This window comes from Hipposideros armiger, unplaced genomic scaffold (genome assembly GCF_001890085.2).
Source record: "Hipposideros armiger isolate ML-2016 unplaced genomic scaffold, ASM189008v1 scaffold_822, whole genome shotgun sequence".
NCBI lineage: Eukaryota > Metazoa > Chordata > Mammalia > Chiroptera > Hipposideridae > Hipposideros > Hipposideros armiger.
The window spans coordinates 151,747-175,654 of record NW_017732172.1 but is presented as its reverse complement, the minus strand read 5'-3'; the positions used below and the strand labels follow the sequence as shown (position 1 = coordinate 175,654).

Below are 23,908 nucleotides of genomic sequence, written 5' to 3'. Positions count from 1 at the left end.
CTAACATCAAACTTAATGATGAGAAACCAGAAGTTTTCCTGTAAGATCAGAACAAGGCAAGAATGTCTCCTCACCACTCCTCAACACATACTGGAAGGACTCACTGATGCAATAAGACAAGAAAAGAAAAGAAAAGAAAAGACATAGATTGGGAAGGAAGAAATAAACGTGTATTTACAGATGACATCATGGTCTAAGTAAAAATTCAAAAGAATTAATTTTAAAATTCCTGGAATTAATAAGCAGTTATAACAAGGTTGTAGGATATGTGGTTAATATACAAAATTTGAACGCTTTCTTACATTACCAGAATGAACAAATAAAAATTGAAATTTAAAACATACCATTTATTTAGCACTCCCCAAAAATGAAATACTTAGGTATAAATCTAACAAAATATGTACAAAATCTACATGAGGAAAACTAAAAAATTCTGATGAAAGAAATCGAAGAAAAATTAAATAAATGGAGACAGATTCCATATTGATGTCAGTTTCTCTCAACTTCATATATAGATAGATTCAATGCAATTCCAATCAAAATCCAAGCAAGTTATGTTGTGGCTATCAAGAAGCTGATTCTAAAGAGGAAAAAATCTAGGCAACCTTGGGTATGGCAATGATTTTTTGGATACAACAACAAAGTGTAATCTGTGAAATAAAACACTGATAAGTTGGACTTCATTAAAATTTAAAGCTTCTGGTTTGCAACACACTATAAAAAGATTGAAAAGCCAGAGATGGGGAGAATATATTTGCAAAGAACATATCTAATAAAGGACCTCTATCCAAAATACACAAAGCTCTCTTAAAATTCAACAATAAATAAATGACACAATTTAAAAGTTGTTAAAAGACCTGAACAGACACCTCACCAAAAGAGATAAACAGATGGCAAATAAACATATGAAAATATGATCAACATGATGTATCAGGAAAATGCAAATTAAAACAATGAGATACCACTACACTCCTATTAGAATGGCCAAAATCCTGAACACTGACAACAGGTACTCTCATTCATTGCTAGAGAGAATGCAAAACAGTACAGTCACTTTGGAAGACAGTTCAGCAGTTTATTACAAAACTAAACATTATTTTATCATATAATCCAGCAATCAAGCTACCATGATATTTACCCAAATGATTTGAAAACTTGTCCATACAAAATCCTGTACATGGACATTTATATCAACTTTATTCATAACTGCCACACTTTGAAGCAATGAAGATATGCTTCAATGGATAAACAAACTATGATACAGTCATAGAATAGAATATTCAGTGATAGATAAAAAGAAATGAGTTATCAAGCCACAAAAAAACATGGAGGAACTTTAAATGCATATTGCTAAGGGAAAGAATGCAGTCTAAAAAGGTTATATACTGTTTGATTTCAACTGTTTGACATTCTGAACAGGGCAAAAATATAGAAATAGTAAAAAGATCAGAGATTGCTGGGGTTCAGGGAGCAGCAGAAAGGGAGAAATAAATAGGTGAAATATAGGGAATTTTTAGGGCAGTGAAACTATTTTGCATCATACTGTAATGGGTGATACGTAATATTATGCATTTGTCAAAATCCAGAATGAACTGTACAACAGAAAGCATGAACCTTAATGTAAACTATGAACTTCATTTACAAATAATGTATAAATATTGGTTCATCAATTGTAACAAATGCACCACACTAAGCACTAAGGCAAGATGTTAAAAATAGGGGAAACTGTTTGTGGTGGGGAAACAGAGGATATATGAGAATTCTATGTCCTTTCTCCTCAATTTTTCTATAAACCTAAAATTATTCTAAAAATTAAAGTCCATTAATTTTTAAAAGTTACAGTAAGGTGTATATATAGTAATGCTTACATTGTAACAGCAAGATATGGCATCAATAAGAGACTGATTAAATAAATTAAGACACACTCACAAAAAAAGAACAAGTAGGGGATGCACACTTCTAGATTTCAAAACATACTATAAAGCAACAGTAATCAACACAGTGTGGTACTGTGTTGATAGTTATATAGACTTGAATGTGGATAGTTATATAGACTTGAATAGAATTGAGAGTCCAGAAACAAACCCATGTGTCTATAGTCAACTGATTTTCAGTAAGAATACCAAGACAATTCAATGGAGGAAAGAATACTCTTTTCAACAAATGTTACTAGGACAAATGGATAGCCATAAGTAAAAAAAAAAAAAAAAATGAGGGCCGGCCGAGTGGCTCAGTTGGTTAAGAGCTCGCTCAAGAGTTTGAGCTCTGAGCAACAGCGGTTCGAGTCCTGGCCCGAGCTGAGCAGCTGCTGAGCTGCCATCAGGTGGCAGGATGGCTCAGCTAAAAAAATAAATAAATAAAAAATGAAGTTGGACCCTTACCTCACAAAACCGATCAAAGATCTAAATGTAAGTGTTAAAATTATAAAAATATTACAGAACACATAAGAGTAAATCTTCATAACCTTAGTTTTGTCAATGAATTCTTAGGTTTAACACAAAAAGCATGAAAAAACAAAAATAAATAAATAAATTGGACTTCATCAAAATTTTAAAATGTCTGTACTTCAAAGGACACTACCAAGAAAGTAAAAAGATAACAAAAAAAAGAGACAACATCTGCTCATCGTGTATCAGATGAGAGACTTGTATACAAACTACATAAAAAACTCTTACAACTAAATAATAAAAAGACAAACCACTTAAAAAAATGAACCAAGAATCTGAATAGACATTTCTTTAAAGAAGATATAAAATGGTGAATAAGCACATAAACAGATGCTTGAATTCATTAGTCATCAAGGAAATACAAACCAAAGCCACAATGAGATATTACTTCACATTCACTAAGATTGCTAGAATCAAAAAGTCAGACAATAACACGTGTTGACAAGGATATGCAGAAATCAGAACCCTCACACACTGCTGGTGGGAATATAAAATTGTTCAGCCACTTTGGAAAACAGTCTATCAGTTCCTCAAATGTTTAAACATAAAGTTACCGTATGATTCAGCAATTCTACTCTTGGGTATCTACTCAATAAAGAAAAATAAAAACAGGGCTGGCCGAGTGGCGCATTCGTTAAGAGTTGGCTTGGGACACCAGCTCTGAGCAACAGGGCCCTGGTTCAGATCCCATATGAGGGCCAGCGATGCTGTGCCCTCTACAGCTAAGATGGTAAACAACAGCTCGACCTGGAGCTGGGCTACAGTGATGGCGTAGGCAGCAGTGAGGCTACCATAAGTGGCTGGCAGCTGGCTTAAGTGGCCAGCAGCCAGCGTGAGCTGCCAAGAGCTGCTGTGAGCAGCCATCCAGTGACCGGAGACTGATCTGCCTCACCCAGGAAGAGCGCAATGATAATACCATCGTGGGTCAATAAAGTGACGTCCTCCACAACTAGACTGAAGAACAAAAAGGACAACAACTTGTTTGTTACCCTTCCTGGATTCCCCAACGCTGTTCCCCTCCCCCAATTCCCCAATAAAATCTTTAAAATAAAGAAATAAAAACATACATTCACACAAAAACTTGTACACAAATGTCTATCACCAACATTTTCCATAATAACCCAATGTCCTTTGACTTATGAGTTGATAAAAAAAATGTGATATATAATTGAATATTACTCAACCATAAAAAAGAATAAAGTACTGATAAGTGCTACAATATAAATGAACCTTGAACACATTATAGTAAATGAAACAAAAGAACTAATATTATATGATTCCATTCATGTGAAATTTGCATAATAGGCAAATCCATAGTGACAGAAAGTACCGTATTTCCCCATGTACAAGACGCACCCTTTTTCGAAAAATTTGGGGTCTAAAAATTGGGTGCATCTTATACAGTGGTTGTAGATTTTTTTTACTTGCATTTCCCACTTTTTTCACACTTGTTTTTGCGCTCATACAACCACTGTATAAGATGCATCCAGTTTTTAGACCCCAAATTTTTCGAAAAGAGTGTGTCTTATACATGGGGAAATATGGTAAATTAGTGGTTGCTTAGGGCTGGGTGGATGGGTAAAGAAGTGACAACTAAAAAATTCGAGGTTTCTTTTTGAAGTAAAGAAAATGTTCCAAAGTTGACTGTGTTGATGGTTACACATATTGAGAATATACTAAAACCTGCTGATTTGTACACTTTAAATTGTGAATTGTGTGGTACGTGATACATACATCGATTAAAAAAAAAAAGACAGTTACACATATGTGGTTATCTTTTTATGAAAAAGGGAACCCTGCAGAGCATGGGAAAAATGTTATTTTCAATAAATGCTTCTGGTTCAAAATATCCATATAATAAAAAACTGAATCTTGACCCCTACACTTTATGCCTTCTCCCAAAACCAGTTCCAGAAGAAATGGGGCTCTAAATGTGAGAAGTTAAACAATAAAGCTTCCAGCAGAAAACACAGACATGTATCTTTATGACCTTGGGTAGGCAAAACTTCCTAACCAGGACACAAAAAAACACTAGCCATAAAGCAAAAGATTAATAAAATGAGTTACATTAAAATTAAAGCGTGAAACATCATGTGACAATAAGAAAAAATAGTTGTGATGAATATATATACAAAAAAACTCATGTTCAGAATACATGCAGAACTCCTTTAAGTTAAAAAATAAATAAATAAAATACTTGAACAGGCACTTCTAGAAAAAAAGATATCCAAATAGTTAATAAGCATATGAAAAGATATTCAACCACATTAGTGAGCAAGAAAGTACAAATTAAAATCATGGAATATCTAAAATTTAAAGAGTGACAAAAATGTGTTTGTGAGGATGTGGAACAACAGGTTTTAAAGTGTAAACCGGTATTTAAAACTTACTTCAAGAGCTCATAATTCTTCTCATTTAACCTCACAGCATTTTCTCTCCAAAATTTCTCAGATTTGTGCACAGGACTCCATTCCAATCTTCCAGATTTAAGTTCTGAACTGTATTCATCAAATGAGCTACAAAAAATTTTTTAAAATCCCAAGTTTATAAGAATCTGAGAGATCCTCCAAAATTAAGCAAAATACAACATCTTCACTGATGATCTAAACTACAAAGTACTGACCATCCATGTACATTAACAAATGACCATTAAACAAAGTTTAAACAGCTTAAATAAGCTTTATAAATCACGTGAAATTTATTCAGGATAGCTACTAAGATCCAATACTCCTGTCAAATGTGAATGGTCATCATGAGATATTCAAGGGAGCACTTGCTTTCAAAATCCCTACCTTAATATATACATAAATAAATGTATATCAGGAAAATATCGGATAATTTAGCAGAGTTTCTACCATACCACTTAAAATACGGTATTTGCCAGATCACTAGATACATTAATATAAACTTAGGTAAGATTACACATAACTTGAACATAAAATAAAACTGTGTTCTACTACTATTATACAATAAAGGTCATAAACTAGGAAACTACATGACAAAAACAAAAACACACATATCAGTACAATATTTTACAATGTTGATTACCAACAGTGAAGAGACTATAATAAATTGATCCACTATAGACTAATTAAACACAAAAAAAGCCTGTGTACATATAAAAAACTGCAATGCACTTTAATTCAAAAATCATTCAGTACGTATCAAGTTACTTAATTATTCATTTAGCTAGTGGACAAATAGTCACAAGATATACTTGTACTTTCTTTCAGGTAAGAATTTTTAAAAGTAGCCATTTAATACCAAATGGTAATTTAGTATAACCAGGATTTAAACTGATCAGTGTCCTGTTGAGTAAAGTAGTAATTTAACGTAAGCCCAGTTAGAATAAGAAGTATATTAGTATTGCCAACAGTAATATCCTAAACCTATAACAGCAAAAACAGAGACAAATCTCTTTCAGCTATATCCCTATTTGTTTTATGTAAATAGCAATATTTTTCAAATACCAAATTCAACATGAAAAATCAGTAACTACTAATTGGTTAATGTGGATTAAATAATTTGGAATGCTAATTATTTCTAGTATTATTTATTTTTAAAAAGGATCTTAAATAATTATTCCAGAGGAACTAAATTTTAAAATAAATATAGTAAAATAGAATTTATAAAAACTGCAAGCCTATTGCTAGCTTATTATATTAAAATCAACTTATTCATATTTGAAAGACAAAAAATCATTTGTCTCCCTCCACAAAACTCCATTACAAACCACTGATATGGGTGATACCTCCCATCTCATAAAAGTTTTTGGGTATTGGGGTTATAGGCTACATTGAATTATCTGGTAAATACACTTCTGGAACACATACTATACTGAAGGCATTTGTTGGACATTTAAAACTTCACAAAAATCCTACAAGGTTAAATTTGTATTGCTAAAAAAAGGGAAACTGAGACTTAAAAATTCAGGGATCTTGTTCAAGGCCACAGGTGGAGAAAGTAACCAAACAATTCAAACTGGAGTCAGCCTAGCTCCCAAACCCAATCCACCTACAAAGACCTATTTCTAAGGAGTAATTTCTTTAAAAAATGTTATCAATAGTTGAAAAATAAAACATACATGGGTTAATCGGAAAGATCATGAAGATATTATCAAATAAGAAAAAAAAAGTCCAGAACAATATATAGAAGCCCATTTGTGTGTGTGTGTGTGTGTGTGTGTGTGTGTGTGTGTGTGTACGTGCACATGTGCGCACATGCCAGGTAAAAAGAGACTAGGAGATTTTTTGGAAGCACACACAATAAACCAGGAGGAAGGGAGATGGGACTAGGTGGGAAAGATAGTGGAAGTGACATGGAGTCCCTTCTGTACAGTGTAAGGGTTTTGTTTTTTTTCTTTGCCACATGTATATCATTTGCATAATGTTTACTATAATAAATAAAAATAGGAACTTCAAAAAAGCAGAAAGAAACACTCTTTCCATATATAAGCAAGCCTCTTCCACAAATTAACAACTATTACTGCTTAAAAAGATTCTAAACCAGAGGAGATTCTCAAAGGGTTCTGTGGTGGTGCCAACAAGCTGTGGTAGTACAGCCAGTCAGACAGACATTAGAAACAGAGAATGGTGGGAACCTCTCCAAAAGGGAAGAAATAACACACAGTACTGACCTACTGTTGCCATGGTGTTGAGCCAGTTTTTCCATATCCTCCAATATTTAATAGAAGATAAAACATTTTAGTGCAATTTTTTGGGTTTATACTTAGTAACAAATTTAGATTTCCCTAAAATACTAGACAGGTCAAATGAAGCCCAATATATCCAGCCTGTGTGAACTAAAAAGAAGAACATACAAGAGTTCCAGTCAAGATGGCAAAGTAGGTAAACAATGTCCTTTCCTCCTCTCATGACCTCAAAATTACAACTAAATTACAGAACAACCATCATTGAGACCAACTAGAAGACTACCTGAACTGAAGTTCTATAACTAAGGACAAAGAAGAAGCCACGTCAAGACTGTTAGAAGCAGAGACACAGAACTGACTAGTCCCACGCCCATGAGTAGCAGTTAAAAAATTGGGAGGAATACCCCAGCCGCAGAGGTTGCTCCGTGAGGAGGGAGGGTCCCAGGCGCACACCAGGCTGCTCAATCCAGGGTTCCCGTGCCAGGGAGAAAAGGCCTCAAACTTCTGGCTGTGAAAACCAGCAGAGATTGTGGCTGAGTGAGACAGAGGGCGGCTGGAGTCCCAAGTGCTCCTCTTAAGGGGTTGGCACCTGGAGCTCCGGAACTGGGACAGTAGCTCGAGAGGGTCCCAATACATACAGGGAGAAATTAAATTGTCTGGTTGCAGGGTGATGGCTAGAGTGGCAGCTTTGTCCCACACACAAGTGCTGGCAGAAGCCACTGTTCTTGTGTTGAGCCCTTCCCTGGTCAAGTGTGCAGATGTAGGCAGGCACCACATCTGAGTCACCATTAACTTGACTACCACCATTCACAATAGCCATGGTAATTCCCTGAGACCCTGACCCCCAAGTTGCAGGCACACCCAAGCCACTTCCAGTGGCTTTTCCATACAAAGGGCCTGTCTTGGCTCATGCTGCTGTCTTTCCTAAAATCTCTCAAAGGTTCACAAACCCCCAAACAAGCAGCATCTGGCCTCAACGTGCTTTGTACCTCTTGCTAAGCAGCCCCAAGCCTGGAATAGCAGCAGCCTGACTAGATTTGTAGCTTACCTCTCCCAAGCATCGCCAAAAGCAGCACAAGTGGCAACCATCTATAAGTCATTTTTTAACTCACACCAAGTGACCCCGGGTGGGACACAGGTAGCAGCTGACCTTGGCCTGCACCACAGCCCCTCCAAAAAGGCCCCAGAACCAACACACACACCTGATGGCCAGCTTCAGATCAACCAGAGTACCACCCAACCACCTCCAAAAACAACACACACAAAGGGAAGACTGAGCAGGCACCAGAGTCCTACTAAAGCAAATCCTGATATGTAGGGTCAGCCCCTGCAAAACACTTCCTCCACTGTAGTCACGGCTACTCTTCACAACTAGAAAACATTAGGGTCAATCTCTCCCACTGATATGGAAAGAGAAACCAAGGCTCAAATACAACAAGAGAGTACACACAACCCATACAAGGGACACACCTGGAACACCTGGCTCAAGTGAACGGGGAGACTGTGTCACGGGGCTCCACAGCACACCTACAACATAAGGCCACTCTACCATGACCAGGAGACATAGCAACTCAACCTATTACATAGAAACAAATACACGGAGGCAACCAAAGTGGGCACACAAAGAAACGTGTCCCAAATGAAAGAAAAGAACAAAGATTCAGAAAAAGAACCAAACAAAATGGTAACAAGCAATCTACCAGATGCAGAGTTCAAAACATTGGTTATGAGGGTGCTCAATGTTCTCATGAACTTCAACAATGAAATAGGAAACATAAAAATGGAGATAGAAAACATAAAAAAGAGCTAGTCAGAAATGAAGAATACAGTAACAAAAATGAAAAGTTCTTACAGGGAATCAACAGTAGACTAGGTGAAGCAGAGGATAGTATCAGGAACTTGGATGATAAGATAGCAGAAAACAGAACAGCAAAAAGAAAAATAATTTTAAAAAAGGACAGTTTAAGGGGCCTCTGGGACATTAAAATAGCAAGCATATCTACATTTGCATAGGGGTGCCAGAAGGAGAAGAGATAGCAGGAATTGAAAGCCTATTTAAGAAATAATGACACAAAACTTCCCTAACCTGGAAAAGGAAATAACATATAAGCCCAGGTAGAACACAGAATCCCAAAGAAGATGAAGCCAAACAGGCCAACACCAAGACACATCATAGTTAAAATGCCAAAGGTTAAAGACAAAGAGAGAATCTTAAAAAAAGCCAGAGAAAAGCAGTTGGTTACCTACAAGGGAGCTCCCATAAGACTCTCAGCTGATTTCTCAAGAGAAACTTCGCAGGCCAGAACGGATTGTCATGAAATATTCAAAGTGATGAAAAGAAAAGATTTACAACCAAGATTACTCTACCCAGCAAAACTATCATTTAGAATTAAAGGACAGGTAAAGAGCTTCCCAGACAAGAAAAAGCTAAATGAGTTCATCACAACCAAACCAGTATTACAAGAAATGTTAAAGGGATTTCTTTAAGAAGAAGAAGGAGGGTGAGGGGGAATAAAAAATATGATTAATAAAATAGCAATAACATATATCAATAAACAATTACTTTAACTGTAAATGGATTAAATGCTCCAATCAAAAGACATAGGTTGGCTGAATGGAAACAAAACTTACATATGCTGCCTACAAGATATTGACTTCAGATCAAAAGAAACATAGACTGAAAGTAAAGAGTTGGGAAAAAGATATCTCATGAAAATTGAAATGAAAACAAAACCAAAAAAAACCTGCAGTAGCAATACTTATACTAGACAAAATAGACTTTAAAACAAACACTGTAACAGGAGACCATCATTCCAGTTCTGGGTATTTATTTGAAGAAACCCAAAATAGTACTTCGAAGGGACATATGTATCCATATGTTCACCGCAGCATTATTTACAATAGCCAAGATATAGAGTCAACCCAGGTGTCTGTCAATGGATGAATAAAGAAGAGGTGGTACATATAAACAATAGAATATTACTCAGCAATAAAAAAGAATGAAATCTTGCCAACTGCAACAACATGGATGGACCTAGATGGCACTGTGCTTGAGTGGAATATGTCAGACAGAGAAAGGCTAATGTCATATGATTTCACTTATATGTGGAATCTAGAGAACAGGATAAATGAGCAACAAAACAGAAACAAGCTCATAGATACAGAGAGCATTTTGATGGTTGCCAGATGAGGGGGGTAGGAGCATGGGCGAAGGGGGCAGGGGATTAAGAGGTTCAAATTGGTAGTTACAAGATAATCATGTGGAGTACAGAATGGGGAATATAACAGTGTTGTAATAATTCTGTATGGTGTTAGAAGGGTACTGGATTTATCGGGACCATCAGTTCATAAGTTATATCAATGTCTAATTACTATGTTGCACAACTGAAACTAATACAATATTGTATGACAACCGTAATTGAAAAATAAAAAAATATTAAAAAAAATAAAAAGAATACAAACCTAAGATCCTGGACACTCTCACCAAGTTTTTCCAAAAGAAATTTTATATCTTCGCTGATATCTTCATCATCATACTTTTGTTGTTCCAAGTTCTCCAACTGTTTCAGAACTTTGCACTGAATCATAGCCAGAGCATATTCCTGGCGAGTTTCTCTTTCAGTTGATTTTTCTAAAAAGTTCTGGGTAAAACAAAGACATAATGAGAAACTATATAATTTGTTATCTGATATTCTCAGACCTCTGTACTTCCTTTTACACCCGTTCTCCTCCTCCTATTCTTAGCTTAACTATCACCTTTAAGGAAATAACTGTATTGCAAATCCTTACTTATTTTCTAAGCATCTGTCCCATATCAGAAGTGTACTTCTGATTCCTTGCTTATTTACTGCCTTACGAAACATTTTAAATTATTGACCCAGACGAGCCTCAAAACACTGAACATATTTACGATGAAATCCATCACAATCGTTTCTGACAGCCCTGCTCTTGAGCACACCACAGTGAACTCTCTAGTCACTGGCCACCTAAAGCACTTATGATACTAAGAAAAAATGTTTTTTAAGTATCCCTCTAGTTTCCAGTCAGTCACCTTTCCCTCCAATCAACCTATAAGTGCACAAATGACAGCAATGAGAAATACTCCCTTGCTTGAACAATTATCAGAAAAGTTTTGTGATATCATGTAAATTCCCTACCTTTCGTCTGTTATTTTTCCATTTTTAATAGTACTTATTAAGACAACAAAGTAATCTAAGTATTTATAAAGATAAAATGTTCATAGAATCTATGAATGTTTCTAATCAAGGGCCAATTTCAGGCTTAGGGAAAAGAACAAGCAAGCTCTCAAGAAAGCTACCTTAACAAGCTTGGTAAAGAAGACCTGTCAAATGCATATATCTCCCCCCCTCCAAAAAAAAAATCCTGTAATAGGAATTCCAAATCAATTGTACCAAAATTTGAAATTTATTTATTTTTGTAAGCAAGTTATATTCCTAGTAATTATGCTAAAGAAACACAGAGATTTAGCTTAGCATATTGAAATTAGTGAGGTCAATCCTTACCAAAATTCCAATGGCATTTTTCACAGAAATAGAAAAAAAATCCAAAATTTGTATGGAACCACACAAGATCCCAAATACCCAAAGCAATCTTGAGAAACAACAAAGCTGGAGGCATCACACTTTCTGATTGCAAACTACAAAGCTATAGTAGCCAAAAAAGGATGGCAATGGCATAAAATAGACCATAAACCACTGAACAGAATAGAGAGCCCAGAAATAAGCTCCCATACATAGTCAACTAACATTTGAAAACGTAGCCAAGAATATTCAATGGGGAAAGGGTAGTTTCTTCAATAAATGGCATTAGGAAAACTGGATTGACCACATGCAGAAGAATGAAACTGGACACTTATGTCACACCACTCACAATAATTAACTCAAAATGGATTAGAGACTTAAACATAAGACCTGAAACTGTCAAACTCCCAGAAGAAAACATAGGAAAAAAGGTCCTTGACATTTGGTCTTAGCAATGATTTTTTGGATATGACAGAAGCAACAAAAGCAAAAATCAACATGTAGAACTCCATCGAACTGAAAGCTACTGCACAGCAAAATAAACAATAAACAAAATGAAATGGTATCCTACAAAATGGGAGAAAATATATGAAAGCCATGTATCTGATAAGAGGTTAATATCCAAAATATATAAAGAGCTCATACAATTCAATAACAAAAAAACCAAACACTCCAATTAATAAACAGGAAGAGGATCTGCACATTTTTTCAAAGAAGACATAAAGATGGCAACAGGTTCGTGAAAAGCTGCTCAATGTCACTAATCATGGAAATACAAATCAAAACCACAATGAGGTATCACCTCATTCTTATCAGAATAGCTATCATCAATAAATCAACAAACAATAAGTGTTGGCAAGGATGTGGAGAAAAGGGAACACTTATGTGCTGTTGATGGGGATGTAACCTGGTTACAGCCACTATAGAAAACAGCATGAAGTTTCCTCAAAAAAGTAAAAATAGAACTACCATCTAATTCAGCAATTCCATTTCTGGGTATTTATTCAAAGAAAACAAAAACATTAACTGGAAAAGATAATATGTACCCCCAAGATCACAGTAGCATTATTCACAATAATCAAGATATGGGAACAACCTATATGCCCACTGAGGAATGAATGGATAAAAAAAATGAAATATATACAATGAAATATTATTCAGCCATAAATCAGGCAAGAAATCTTGCCATTTGTGTGACAACATGGATGGACTTAGAAGGCATTAGACTAAGTGAAATAAGTCAGAGACATATGCTGTATAATCTGTTATAGGTGGAAACTAAAAACAAAAAAATAAAATTTAAAAAAAAAAGAACTCAGACATGGAGAACAAACTGGTTTTTGCCAGAAGTGGGCAGTGAAGTGTGGGTGAAATGGGTGAAGGTGGTCAAAGGTACAAACTTTCAGGTACAAATTAAGTAAGTCCTGGGAATGTAATGTACAGCATGATAATTACACTTATTAATACTGTATTGTATATTTGAAAGTTGCTAAGACAGTACATCTTAAAAATTCTCATAACAAGAAAAAAATTTGTAACTTTGTGTGGTAATGGATGTTAACTAATGTGGTGATCACTTCACAAGACAGACAAATATTGAATCATTATGTTGTATACCTGAAACTAATATAATGTTATATATCAATTATATCTCAAAAAAGAATAAAGGTAAAATAAAACTATTTTTAGATACTAAAAACTAGAATTAGCTGCCAGCAGACATACAGTAGAAGATATATTAAAGCAGAGACTGGCAAACTTTTTTAAAAATAGACAAATAGTAAATATGTCAGGCTTTGCGATCTCTGTCATAGCTATTCAATTCTGTTATTATAGTGCAAAAGCAGCCATACAAAATATATAAAACAAATGAGCATAGCAGTGTGCCAACAAAGCTTTATTTACAAAACAGGTGGTGGGCCAGATTTGGTCCAGGAGCTCCTATAGTTTGATGACGTCTGGGCTAAAGGAAATTCTGCAGGTGATGGAAAATGATACTGACAAATAGAAAGCTGACTAGTCAGGTAAGAAGGAAGAACTGCAGATATGGTTAAGTAGCTGGATAAGTATAAAAGGCAATTTTTCCCTCTTATCTTGCATAGTATAAATCATATTTTTAAAAGAAGAGTTAAAATACTGTATTACAGGGTTTCTAACATAATAATATAATAACTACAGCATATAAGAGGGGGAAAAACCTATGTGATTCTATGTTCTTACATTTTACATAAGACAGTACAATTTTAACTTTAAATATAATGGGAAAAGTTAAGGATGTATATTGTGACACCAAAACAACCTCTAAGAAAAAAACACTACAAAGAACAATTTAAAAGACAACACCAAGTATACAGACATTCACATCACAGAGGTACAAGAAGGAGAATAGAGAGACCAGGGAATTGAAAACCTATTTGAAGAAATAATTACACAAAACTTCCATAACCTGGAGAAGAAAATAGACACACAAGCCCAGGTAGCACAGAGAATCCCAAACAAGATGAAGCCAAACAGGCCAACTCCAAGATATATCATAACTAAATTGCCAAATATTAAAGACAAACAGAGAATCTTAAAAGCAGCAAGAGAAAAGCAGTCAGTTACCTATAAGCGAGCTCCCATAAGACTGTTGGCTGATTTCTCAACAGAAACTTTGCAGGCCAGATGAATTAGTATGAAATATTCAAAGTGATGAAAAGCAAAGCTCTACAACCAAGATTACTTTACCCAGCAAAGCTATAATTTAGAATCAAAGGTCAGACAAACAGCATCCCAGACAAGAAAAAGATAAAGGAGTTCACCACCAAATCAATATTACAAGGAATGTTACAGGGACTTAAGGTTAATATATATATATGAATAAAATGGCAATAACACATATCTATCAACAATTACTTTAAATGTAAATGGATTAAATGCTCTAATAAAAACATAGGGTGGCTGAATGGAGAAAACGAAAAAAAAACCCTTATATATGCTGCCTACTAGAGACTCACTTCAGATCAAAAGAGACATCGACTGAAAGTGAAGGGATGTAAAAAGATATTTCATGAAACTGGAAACAAAAACAAAAACAAAAAGCTGGAGTAGCAATACTTACACCAGACAAAATAGACTTTAAAACAAAGGCTATAACAAAAGACAAAGAAGGACCACTTCTGGGTATTTATCTGAAGAAACCCAAAACACTAATTTGAAAAGACATACGCATCCATATATTCATTGCAGCATTATTTACAATAGCCAAGATATGGAAACAACCTAAATGTCTATCAATAGATGAATGCATAATGAAGATGTAGTGTACATACACAATGGAATATTACTCAGCAATTAAAAAAAATGAAATCTTGCCATTTGCAAAAATATGGAGGACCTACAGGGTATAACGCTAAGTGAAACAATTCAGACAGAGAAAGGCAAATACAGTATCATTTCACTTATATGTGAAATCTAAAGAGAAACAAACAAGCAAAACATAACAAAAACAGGCTCATAGAAACAGAGGTCAAACTGATGGCTGTCAGAGGAAATGGGGGTGGAGAATGGGTGAAAGGGAGTGCAGTCTGTGATACTGTGATAAGTTTTCATGGTAACAGATCATTACTAGACTTAATGTGTTGATCACATTATAAAGTACATATATAAATGTCGAATTACAATATTGTGCACCGGAAACTAATATAATATTGTATGCCAACTATACTTAAAAAAATAAATTAAAACACTAAAAAATAAATCCAGTCATACCAATTACTTATGCCAGTGAACTGAACACACCACTTAAGAGGCAGAGACTATTACAATACATAAAAATTCAGGACCAAAGAATGTGTTGTCTAAAAGAGACAAACTTTAAATACAAGATACAGATAGGTTGAAACGAAACGAGGGAAAACCATAAAAAAAGCTGGTATGTCTATATTAATTTCAAATAAAGTTGATAGCAAGACAAGGAGCATTACCAATAATAAAGAAGGACATTTCACAACAATTCAAGAGCCAGTTCATTAGGAAAATGTAACATAGATAAATATATTAAGAACAGAGCTTCAAAATACATGAAGCAATAATTAGCAGAAATGAGGGGAGAAACAGACAAACCCACAATAATAGCTGGAGATTTTAACATATCTCTCTTAGCAATGTTAGAACCACTAAACAAAAAATCAGTACACAGAATCTAAATAACACTATCAACCACCCTGATTTAATTAGCATCTATAGAACACTATATATCTGCAAAAGTGTACATGGCACATCATCTGATAGACCACAAAATGGCACATCATCTGATACACCACAAAAAAACTCTCAAATTTCAAGGAACTAAAACCACATAGAAAATGTTTCCTGACCATAATGGAATTCAACTGAAGACCTTAAACAGTGGAGTCCTGAATTCTGATAACCTCTCCCTTTATGAAACTCTTACCTTCTTCCTTTGCTTTGTGAGATTTTACATAGTCTACTAAGTTTTCTGTTATCTTTTCCAGTTACTTTTCTAACTACTATCTCTTCCGACTTTAGAAACATATCAAAGCTCTTTTGTTCATATGGATCTTTGTAATTTTCACTACATATTTGTTGACTGAAGAATTAAACTTCATAATTAAGATATTATCATAACTAATGGTTTCAACTACAACCTCAACAAGGTCAGTGTAACTAATATACAACAGCCCTATCATATTCTTGTAAAACCACTTTTCCTCTGAATTATCCAAGATAATAGCACTTCAAAACTTAATCATTTGATTCTCCCCTTTTGTTCAGCATTATGTCAAATCAGTTAATAAATAAGTCTTATCTATTTTTCCTTCAAAACGTTTTAATTTCATCTCTCCATCTCATTATAAAGAATGAATAGGTTATGAAAAGTACTTAATAAACTAAATTTGCAAATCACAAACCTAGAAAATATGGCAGCAATGTACTAAGTATTATTATTATTATTATTATTATTATTGATGTGCAATATTATATTAATTGCAGGTGTAAAACAGTGATTCAGTATTTATATACCTTACGAAGTGATTACCACAAGTCAGCTAACCACCTGTTAAGATATATAGTTAATATAATATTATTGACTATATTCCCTATTAAATCACCATGACTTACTTTATAACTGGAAGTTTGTACCTCTTTTATCTACAATTTTATTAAAAATATAATTATCATAAAATATTATATTTGTTTCACATGTACATTATAGTTATTCAACATTTATATACTTTAAAAAATGATCATCATAAGACCAGCAACCATCTGACACCGTACTATGCTATCACAATATTATTGACCATTTTTATTATTATTCCCCATGCTGTATATTACATCCCCATGACTTATTTTATACCTAGAAATTCGGACCTTCTATTCCCCTTCCCCTTTTGCCCTTTTTAAAATGTATCAATTACTGTTGACATTCAGTAGTATTTTATATTAATTTTAGGTGTACAGTATACTGGTTAGACATTTATATAATTTAAGAAGTGATCTCCCTGACTAGTCTAATACCCACCTGGCACTATACAGTTATTACCATATCATTGACTATATTTCCCTATGCTTTACTTTACGTCCCCATGACTATTTTGTAACTACCAATTTGTACCTTTCAATCCCTTCACCTTTTTCACCCTGCCCCCAATCCCCTCCCATCTATCACACCAATAAATCTAGTAACCATCTGACAACATACATAGTTATTACAATATTAGTGACTATATCCCTTATGCTATACACTACATCTCCATGTCTACTTTGTAACCAATTTGTACTTCTTAATGCCTTCCCCTTCTTTCACCCTCAAGCCCCACCTCCTTCCCACCTGGCAACCATCAAAATGCTTTGTGTATCTATGATTTTGTTTCTGCTCTGTTTGTTAATTTTGTTCTTACATTCCACACATAAGTGAAATCACATTGCATCTGTCTTTCTCTGTCTCATACACTCCACTCAGAACAACATCCTCCAGATCCATCCATGTCGCTACAGATGGCAAGAACCCACTCCCTTCCATGGATGAGCAATATTCCATTGTATATATGTACCACCTCCTCTTTATTCATTCTTCTATCAATAGAACCCAGGCTGCCTCCACATCTTGGCCATTGTAAACAATGCTGCAATGAACACATGGATACCCACATCCCCTTGAAGTAGCATTTTTGGTTTCCTCAGATAAATATGCTCAAGTGAGATTACTGGGTCCTTCTTTATCTCCTGTTGTAGCTTTTGTTCGAAAGTGTATTTTGTCTAAGTATAGCTACCCCAGCTTTCTTTTTGGTTTTTTATTTCCATTTTCATGAAATATCTTTTTCCATCCTGTTACTTTCTTTCTGTGTGTCTCTTTCAATCTGAAGTGAGTCTCTTATAGGAAGCATAGAAAGGGTTTTGTTTTCTTATCCATTCAGCTCTCCTATCTCTTTTGATTGGAGCATTTAATCCACTTACATTGAAAGTAATTATTGATAGATATGTAGTTATTGCATTTTATTCATCACATTTTTTTTTAATCTTAAATAAGTCCCTCTACTTTCCTGGTAATACAGGTTTGGTGATGATGAACTCCTTTAGCTTTTACTTGTCTGGGAAGCTCTTTATCTGTCCTTTGATTTTAAATGATAGCCTTACTGGGTAGATAGTCTTGGTTGTAGGTCCTTGTTTTTCATCACATTGAATATTTCCTGCCAATTCCTTCTGGCCTACAAAATTTCTGTTGAGAAATCATCTGACAGTCTTATGGGAGCTCCCTTATAAGTTACTAGTTGATGTTCTCTTGCTGCTTTTAGGATTCTCTCTTTGTCTCTAACCTCTGCCATTTTAATTATAATGTGTCTAGATGTGGGCCTGTTTGGGTTCATCCTGTTTGGGACTCTCTGTGCTTCCTGGACTTGTATGTCTATTTCCTCTGCCAGGTTAGAAATCTTCACCTCAACAAAATCAAAAGTCTATCATTTTGGCCCTCATCCAAATAATGGGGCAGAGGGATCTTGACTACATTAAGAACAAGTTGGAATCAAGCAATAATTCAGATCTTTCCTTCACCAAAAGTGCTAGCCTCATAAAATATATACTAAAGCAGTGCTTCTCAAACCATCTGTGGTGAAAATCAGTTTTGTTTTTTAATTTCCAATCAGTTATGAATGAATTACTTTTATAAAACATGATGAAAACTAATTTATAGGGAAATGAATTTTAAAAGACATGCAAAATAAAAGCTCAAATTTATATTATTAGATTGAGACATACAATTATTCTGTCAAATTGCAAGTTGCAATGCTTACTCTCACTTTCTGTACTTATCCATTGCAGGTTGCTAACCAACAGTTCATAGCACTACCCTGACATGTGGACCACACTTGAAGTATCACTGTATTAAAGGACTCAGCCCAATATTAAAAATATCTCAGTCTTACTATACCTTATCTAAACCTCATATCTAATGAGTAGGGGAGAGAAACTATTGAAATAAGAAGGGATAGACTTGGGAATAAAATGTCTTGATAGCAATGTCTTCGATGCCAAAGCAGTGGGCAAGAGATCCCATACACTCAAACTAGAGTAGGCCATTTTGAAAAGGTTATGACTATGAATTGTCTGCACAGGATGTATATATGTACATGTCTTTGTCTGTATGTGTATATGTGTGTGAGTGTGAAATTAAACATGATTAATATAACTAATGAAAATTTAACTTGGTGATATTTCTTTCTAAGCCCTTCTGTTGAAAGCCATAGTTATAAAAATATAATTTATCTCATTATCTGATATATAATGTAGGTTCTTGACTAAGCAGAGCCAAAAAGAGTAGTAAAACAATAGATGTCAAACTCTAGACAACGAATATGATCTTCAATGTCTTTTTCACAAGACATTGTCACAGCCTCAAAATATTTTAATTTATTTTAGGAACTAAATATTGACAAATCAATTTTACCAAAAGAATAACATTTGCAGATACCTAGAGTTCAGCAACTGCTATGAATAATGAGATTGACACTTTCAAAAATAAATTCATCTACCCAAATGGAAAAAAATAATTAGCAGCTGCTAGATTTCTTCAGCTCATAGCAGCTCAGCAAGCTTCCTAAAGACATCAGTATAAAAATTTCCTTCCTGAGTTTCAGGATGTAGGAAAAAAAAATATATATATATATATATAACTAAACCATCCTCAAACAACTTTATCAGTGAAATCTTTTATAAAGTTTATAGGAATTTGAGAATGATAAAGAAACAAAAGGACACATTATTTTTTTTCCACCTTTTTGATGGTCTAAATCACATGGCTTTACTATGTCCTTCCTAATGGCTCAATTTTAACTCATTCGTGTACATCAAAGTTGTAGATGTCTACAGATGTCTTTCTGGTTTTCAGCCCTCAGTATACTCAGATAAAGACTGTATGTAATGTACCAAATTTAGCACAAAAGAGTCCAAAAAACTAATATTCCTGCCAACAGATTGGATCTATTTTAAATAATCTGAAATCCAAATTAGAAAATAAAAGCCCAAAGAAGGTGATGTAAGCATCATGGCAGAGTGAGAAAACTCCTTTGTTTCTCCCCTTAACTTTACAACAAGTCGGACCATAACTCAACAAAGGATCCCCTGCTCAAAACATAAACATGCCTGAAAGATCCACACATCAGTACATCTGAAGGTGGGTGTATCGGAATGAGGAAGGGTAGAGAGATTGGGGAAAGAACAGGTATGGTGGTTTTCAACACTGTTCGCACCCTCAGAGGCTCCAGTGAGCATAGTTGTGGTGGAGAAGTCAGGCTGCAGCCCTCACACTATGGACTGGAGTGTAAGAGGAGCAGAAGCAGTTTCCTCCTGGAAAAGGCATCTCCCCTCCTGTCTCCCCATCACGGCAGACCCTGGCAGAGGTGGCTGTGAAGCTTTAAACAGCACAACAATGCCAACAGATATTGCTGGCAGTGGGGGCAGACCTGCAATATCCCAAACTTGCCTCCCCTGCCCCACTCATCCCAACAGAGCCCAGTAGAAGCAGTGTAAATGCTTCCAAAAACACAGCAGAACCAGCAACCATTAGTAAAAAGAAGGTAGCACTGGGAGCTCATATAACCAGTTCTTCACCACCCACCACATTTCCCCACCATAGTAGTGCCCTGCAACTGAGCGACTGGTCATAGAGGGGACACCACTAACCCAATGGGTATGTGGCATTTTCCTTAATCCAAATGACAGCTGTCTACTGCAAACCCAGAGGCACAAATCGTGTGGGTTAAGAAAAAAAATGGGGCCGGCCGAGTGGCAAATTGGTTGTGCGTTAGCTTGGGACACCAGCTCTGAGCAGCAGGGCCCCGGTTCAGATCCCACATATGAGGGCCAGTGACGCTGCGCCCTCTACAGCTAAGATGGTGAACAACAGGTCGCTGGCAATGGCGTAGGCTGCAGTGGGGCGTGAGCTTTCGTGAGCTGCTGTGAGTCACCATGAGCGGCCGTCCAATGGCCGGGGAGTGACTGCCTCACCCAGGAAGAGCGCAATGATAATACCAACATGGGCCAGTGAAGCGACATCCTCCACAACTAGACTGAAGAACAAAAGGACAGCAACTTGCCTGATCCCCTTCCCTGATTCCCCAATGCTGTTCCCCTCCCCCAATTCCTCAATAAAATCTTAAAAAAAAAACTTGCACAATAACATCATCTACTAGAAAGAAGAAATCACTCTACCTATCAACTTATTGAATTGTTGAAACAAAACAGTATCTAAACAAGAAAAAAGTTCACTACCTCAAATGTGAAGGCAGAGAAACAAATAGCATGAACAACCAAGGTAATATGGGAGCACAAAAAGAAAATGAAAACTCTCCAGAAACCAACTCAAAGTCATGGGCCAAAGAATTTAAGATGGCAGTTATGAAAAGCTCAGTGAGATAAAAGAGAACTCAGAAAAGCAATTCAGTAAGTTCAGGATAAAATTAATGAACAAAAGGAACTTTACCAAAGAGAATGGAACTATAAAAAAGAACGAAACAGCTAAAGAACTCAATAAATGAGATGAAGAATGCATTAGAGAGCACTAAAAATAGAGCAGACCAGATGCAAGAGAAAATTAGCAAACTCGAGGACAGAAATCGAAAAATGGCCCAGAAGGAAGAAGAGACAACTAAGAATTAAAAATGATGAAAGAACTCTACAAGAACAATCTGACACCATTAGAAAGAGCAACATATGGGGAATGGGCATACCAGCAGGATAAGAGAGGAAAAAGGGAACAGAGAGCCTCCACAAAGAAATAATTGATGAGAACTTCCCAAGTCAATGGAAAGAATTGAACTTTAGAACAAAGGAAGCTAACAGAACACCTAACTATATCAATGCAAAAAGACCTTCTCAAAAGCGCATTTTACTAAAACTGTCAAAAATTAATGACAAAGAAATAATTCTCAAGGCAGCCAGGGGGAAAGAAACTGTAACCTACAAAGGAAACCTCATATTATCATCAGATTTTTCAGTAGAAACATTACAAGGTAGGAGAAAGTGGAAGGAAATAATCAAAATATTGAAACACATGAACCATCAGCCAAGAATACTATAGCCAGCAAAGTTATCATTTAGAGATGAAAAAGAAAAAACTTTCACAGACAAATGAAAGCTGAGAGAATTTACCACCATAAGACCTGCACTACAAGAAATGTTGGAAGGCAATCTTCTACCAGAAACAAAAACGCATAAGTATACAAAACTAATAAGATGATTAACAAAGAGACAGAAGCAGGAAATTGCAACTGTACTTCAGAATAGGATATTAAACACTTAATTCTAACATAAATGTCAAAGGGGGGATAGGGGACATTAAAAAATAACAATAATTAATGCAATCTGGTAATGAATGCACAACATGAAAAGATAAAATTAGGGACAACAAAAGCATAAAAGGGAAGCAGGAAAAGGACTGAATATGTATAAGTGAATGAGCATAAGATGCAATCAAAAGAAATGAAGAAGTGAAACTGTCACTATTTGCAGATGACATGATTCTATATATAGAAAACCCTAAAGGCTCCACCAAAACACAATTAGAAACAAACAAAGACAGTAAAGTTGAAGGATACAAAATCAGTGTACAAAAATCCATTGCATTTCTATATACATTGAAATTTCAGAAAGAGAAAAGAAAAAAAAAATCCCATCCACAACTGCAACAAAAAGAATGAAAAACCAAGGAATAAACAAAGGAGGTGAAGGACCTGTACACTGAAAACTACAACACACTGTTGAAAGAAATTGAAGAAAACAATAAAGAAATGGAATGGTACTCCATGTTAATGGACTGGAAAAATTAACATTGTTAAAATGGCATATTATCTACAGCAATATACAGATTTAGTGTAATCCCTATCAATATCCCAACGGCATTTCTCACAGAAATAGAAAAAAATCCTAACATTTGTATGAAACCAAAAAGACCCCAAATACCAAAGCAATCCAGAGAATAAAGAATAAAACCAGAGGTCTCACACTCCCTGACTTCAAACTATATTATTGGGTTGTCGGAAAACTCATGACCTATTTTTTCTATGTTTTTTGTTGCAACAATGTGTCATGACTTTTCCAACAACCCAATACTAAGCTACAGTAATCAAAACAGCATGATACAGACAGAAAAACAGACACACATACCAGTGGAACTGAGCTGAGAGCTCAGAAATAAACCCCACATATATGCACAACTAATTTTCAAGAAAGGAGCAAAAAAACATACAATGGAGAAAGGAAAGTCTCTTCAATAAATGGGTTGGGGAAAAGGGAAGCCTCGTGCAAAAGAATGAAACTAGACTGCTATTTGTCACCATCCACAAAACTCAAAATGGACTAAAGACTTGAATATAAAACCAGAAACAATAAAATAAAGAAAAGGAAACATAGGCAATAGATTTATGGATCTTGGTCTCAGAAGTGTGTTTGTGAACTTGACCCCAAATGCAAGGGAAGAAAAAGCAAAAGTAAATAAATGGGACAACAACATTCTAAAAAGCTTCTGCACAGCAAAAGTAACCATCAACAAAACAAAAAGATAACCAACTGAATGGGAGAAGGTATTTGCAAACAATACTTCAATATGGGGCTAATATCCAAAACATATTAAGAACTCATGGAACTCAGCAACAGCAACAACAAAAAACAACAATCTGGGCCGGCCGAGTGGCGCGATGGTTAAGAACTGGCTTGGGACGCCAGAGGGCCCCGGTTCGGATCCCACATATGAGGGCCAGTGACACTGCCCT

The 23,908-nt window shown here is 35.4% G+C and overlaps 1 protein-coding gene across 1 annotated transcript in view; it reads right to left on the bottom strand.

Moving 5' to 3' along the window:
• ATP6V1H (ATPase H+ transporting V1 subunit H) overlaps window positions 1-23,908 on the bottom strand; it is a 140,092-nt gene that overhangs the window by 76,494 nt on the left and 39,690 nt on the right. The window contains exons 9-10 of the mRNA XM_019629004.1: window positions 10,561-10,739; window positions 4,838-4,963 (exon numbers count right to left, since the gene is read on the bottom strand). Coding sequence (XP_019484549.1) covers window positions 4,838-4,963; window positions 10,561-10,739 — 305 coding nt within the window. The remainder of the gene's footprint in view (window positions 1-4,837; window positions 4,964-10,560; window positions 10,740-23,908) is intronic.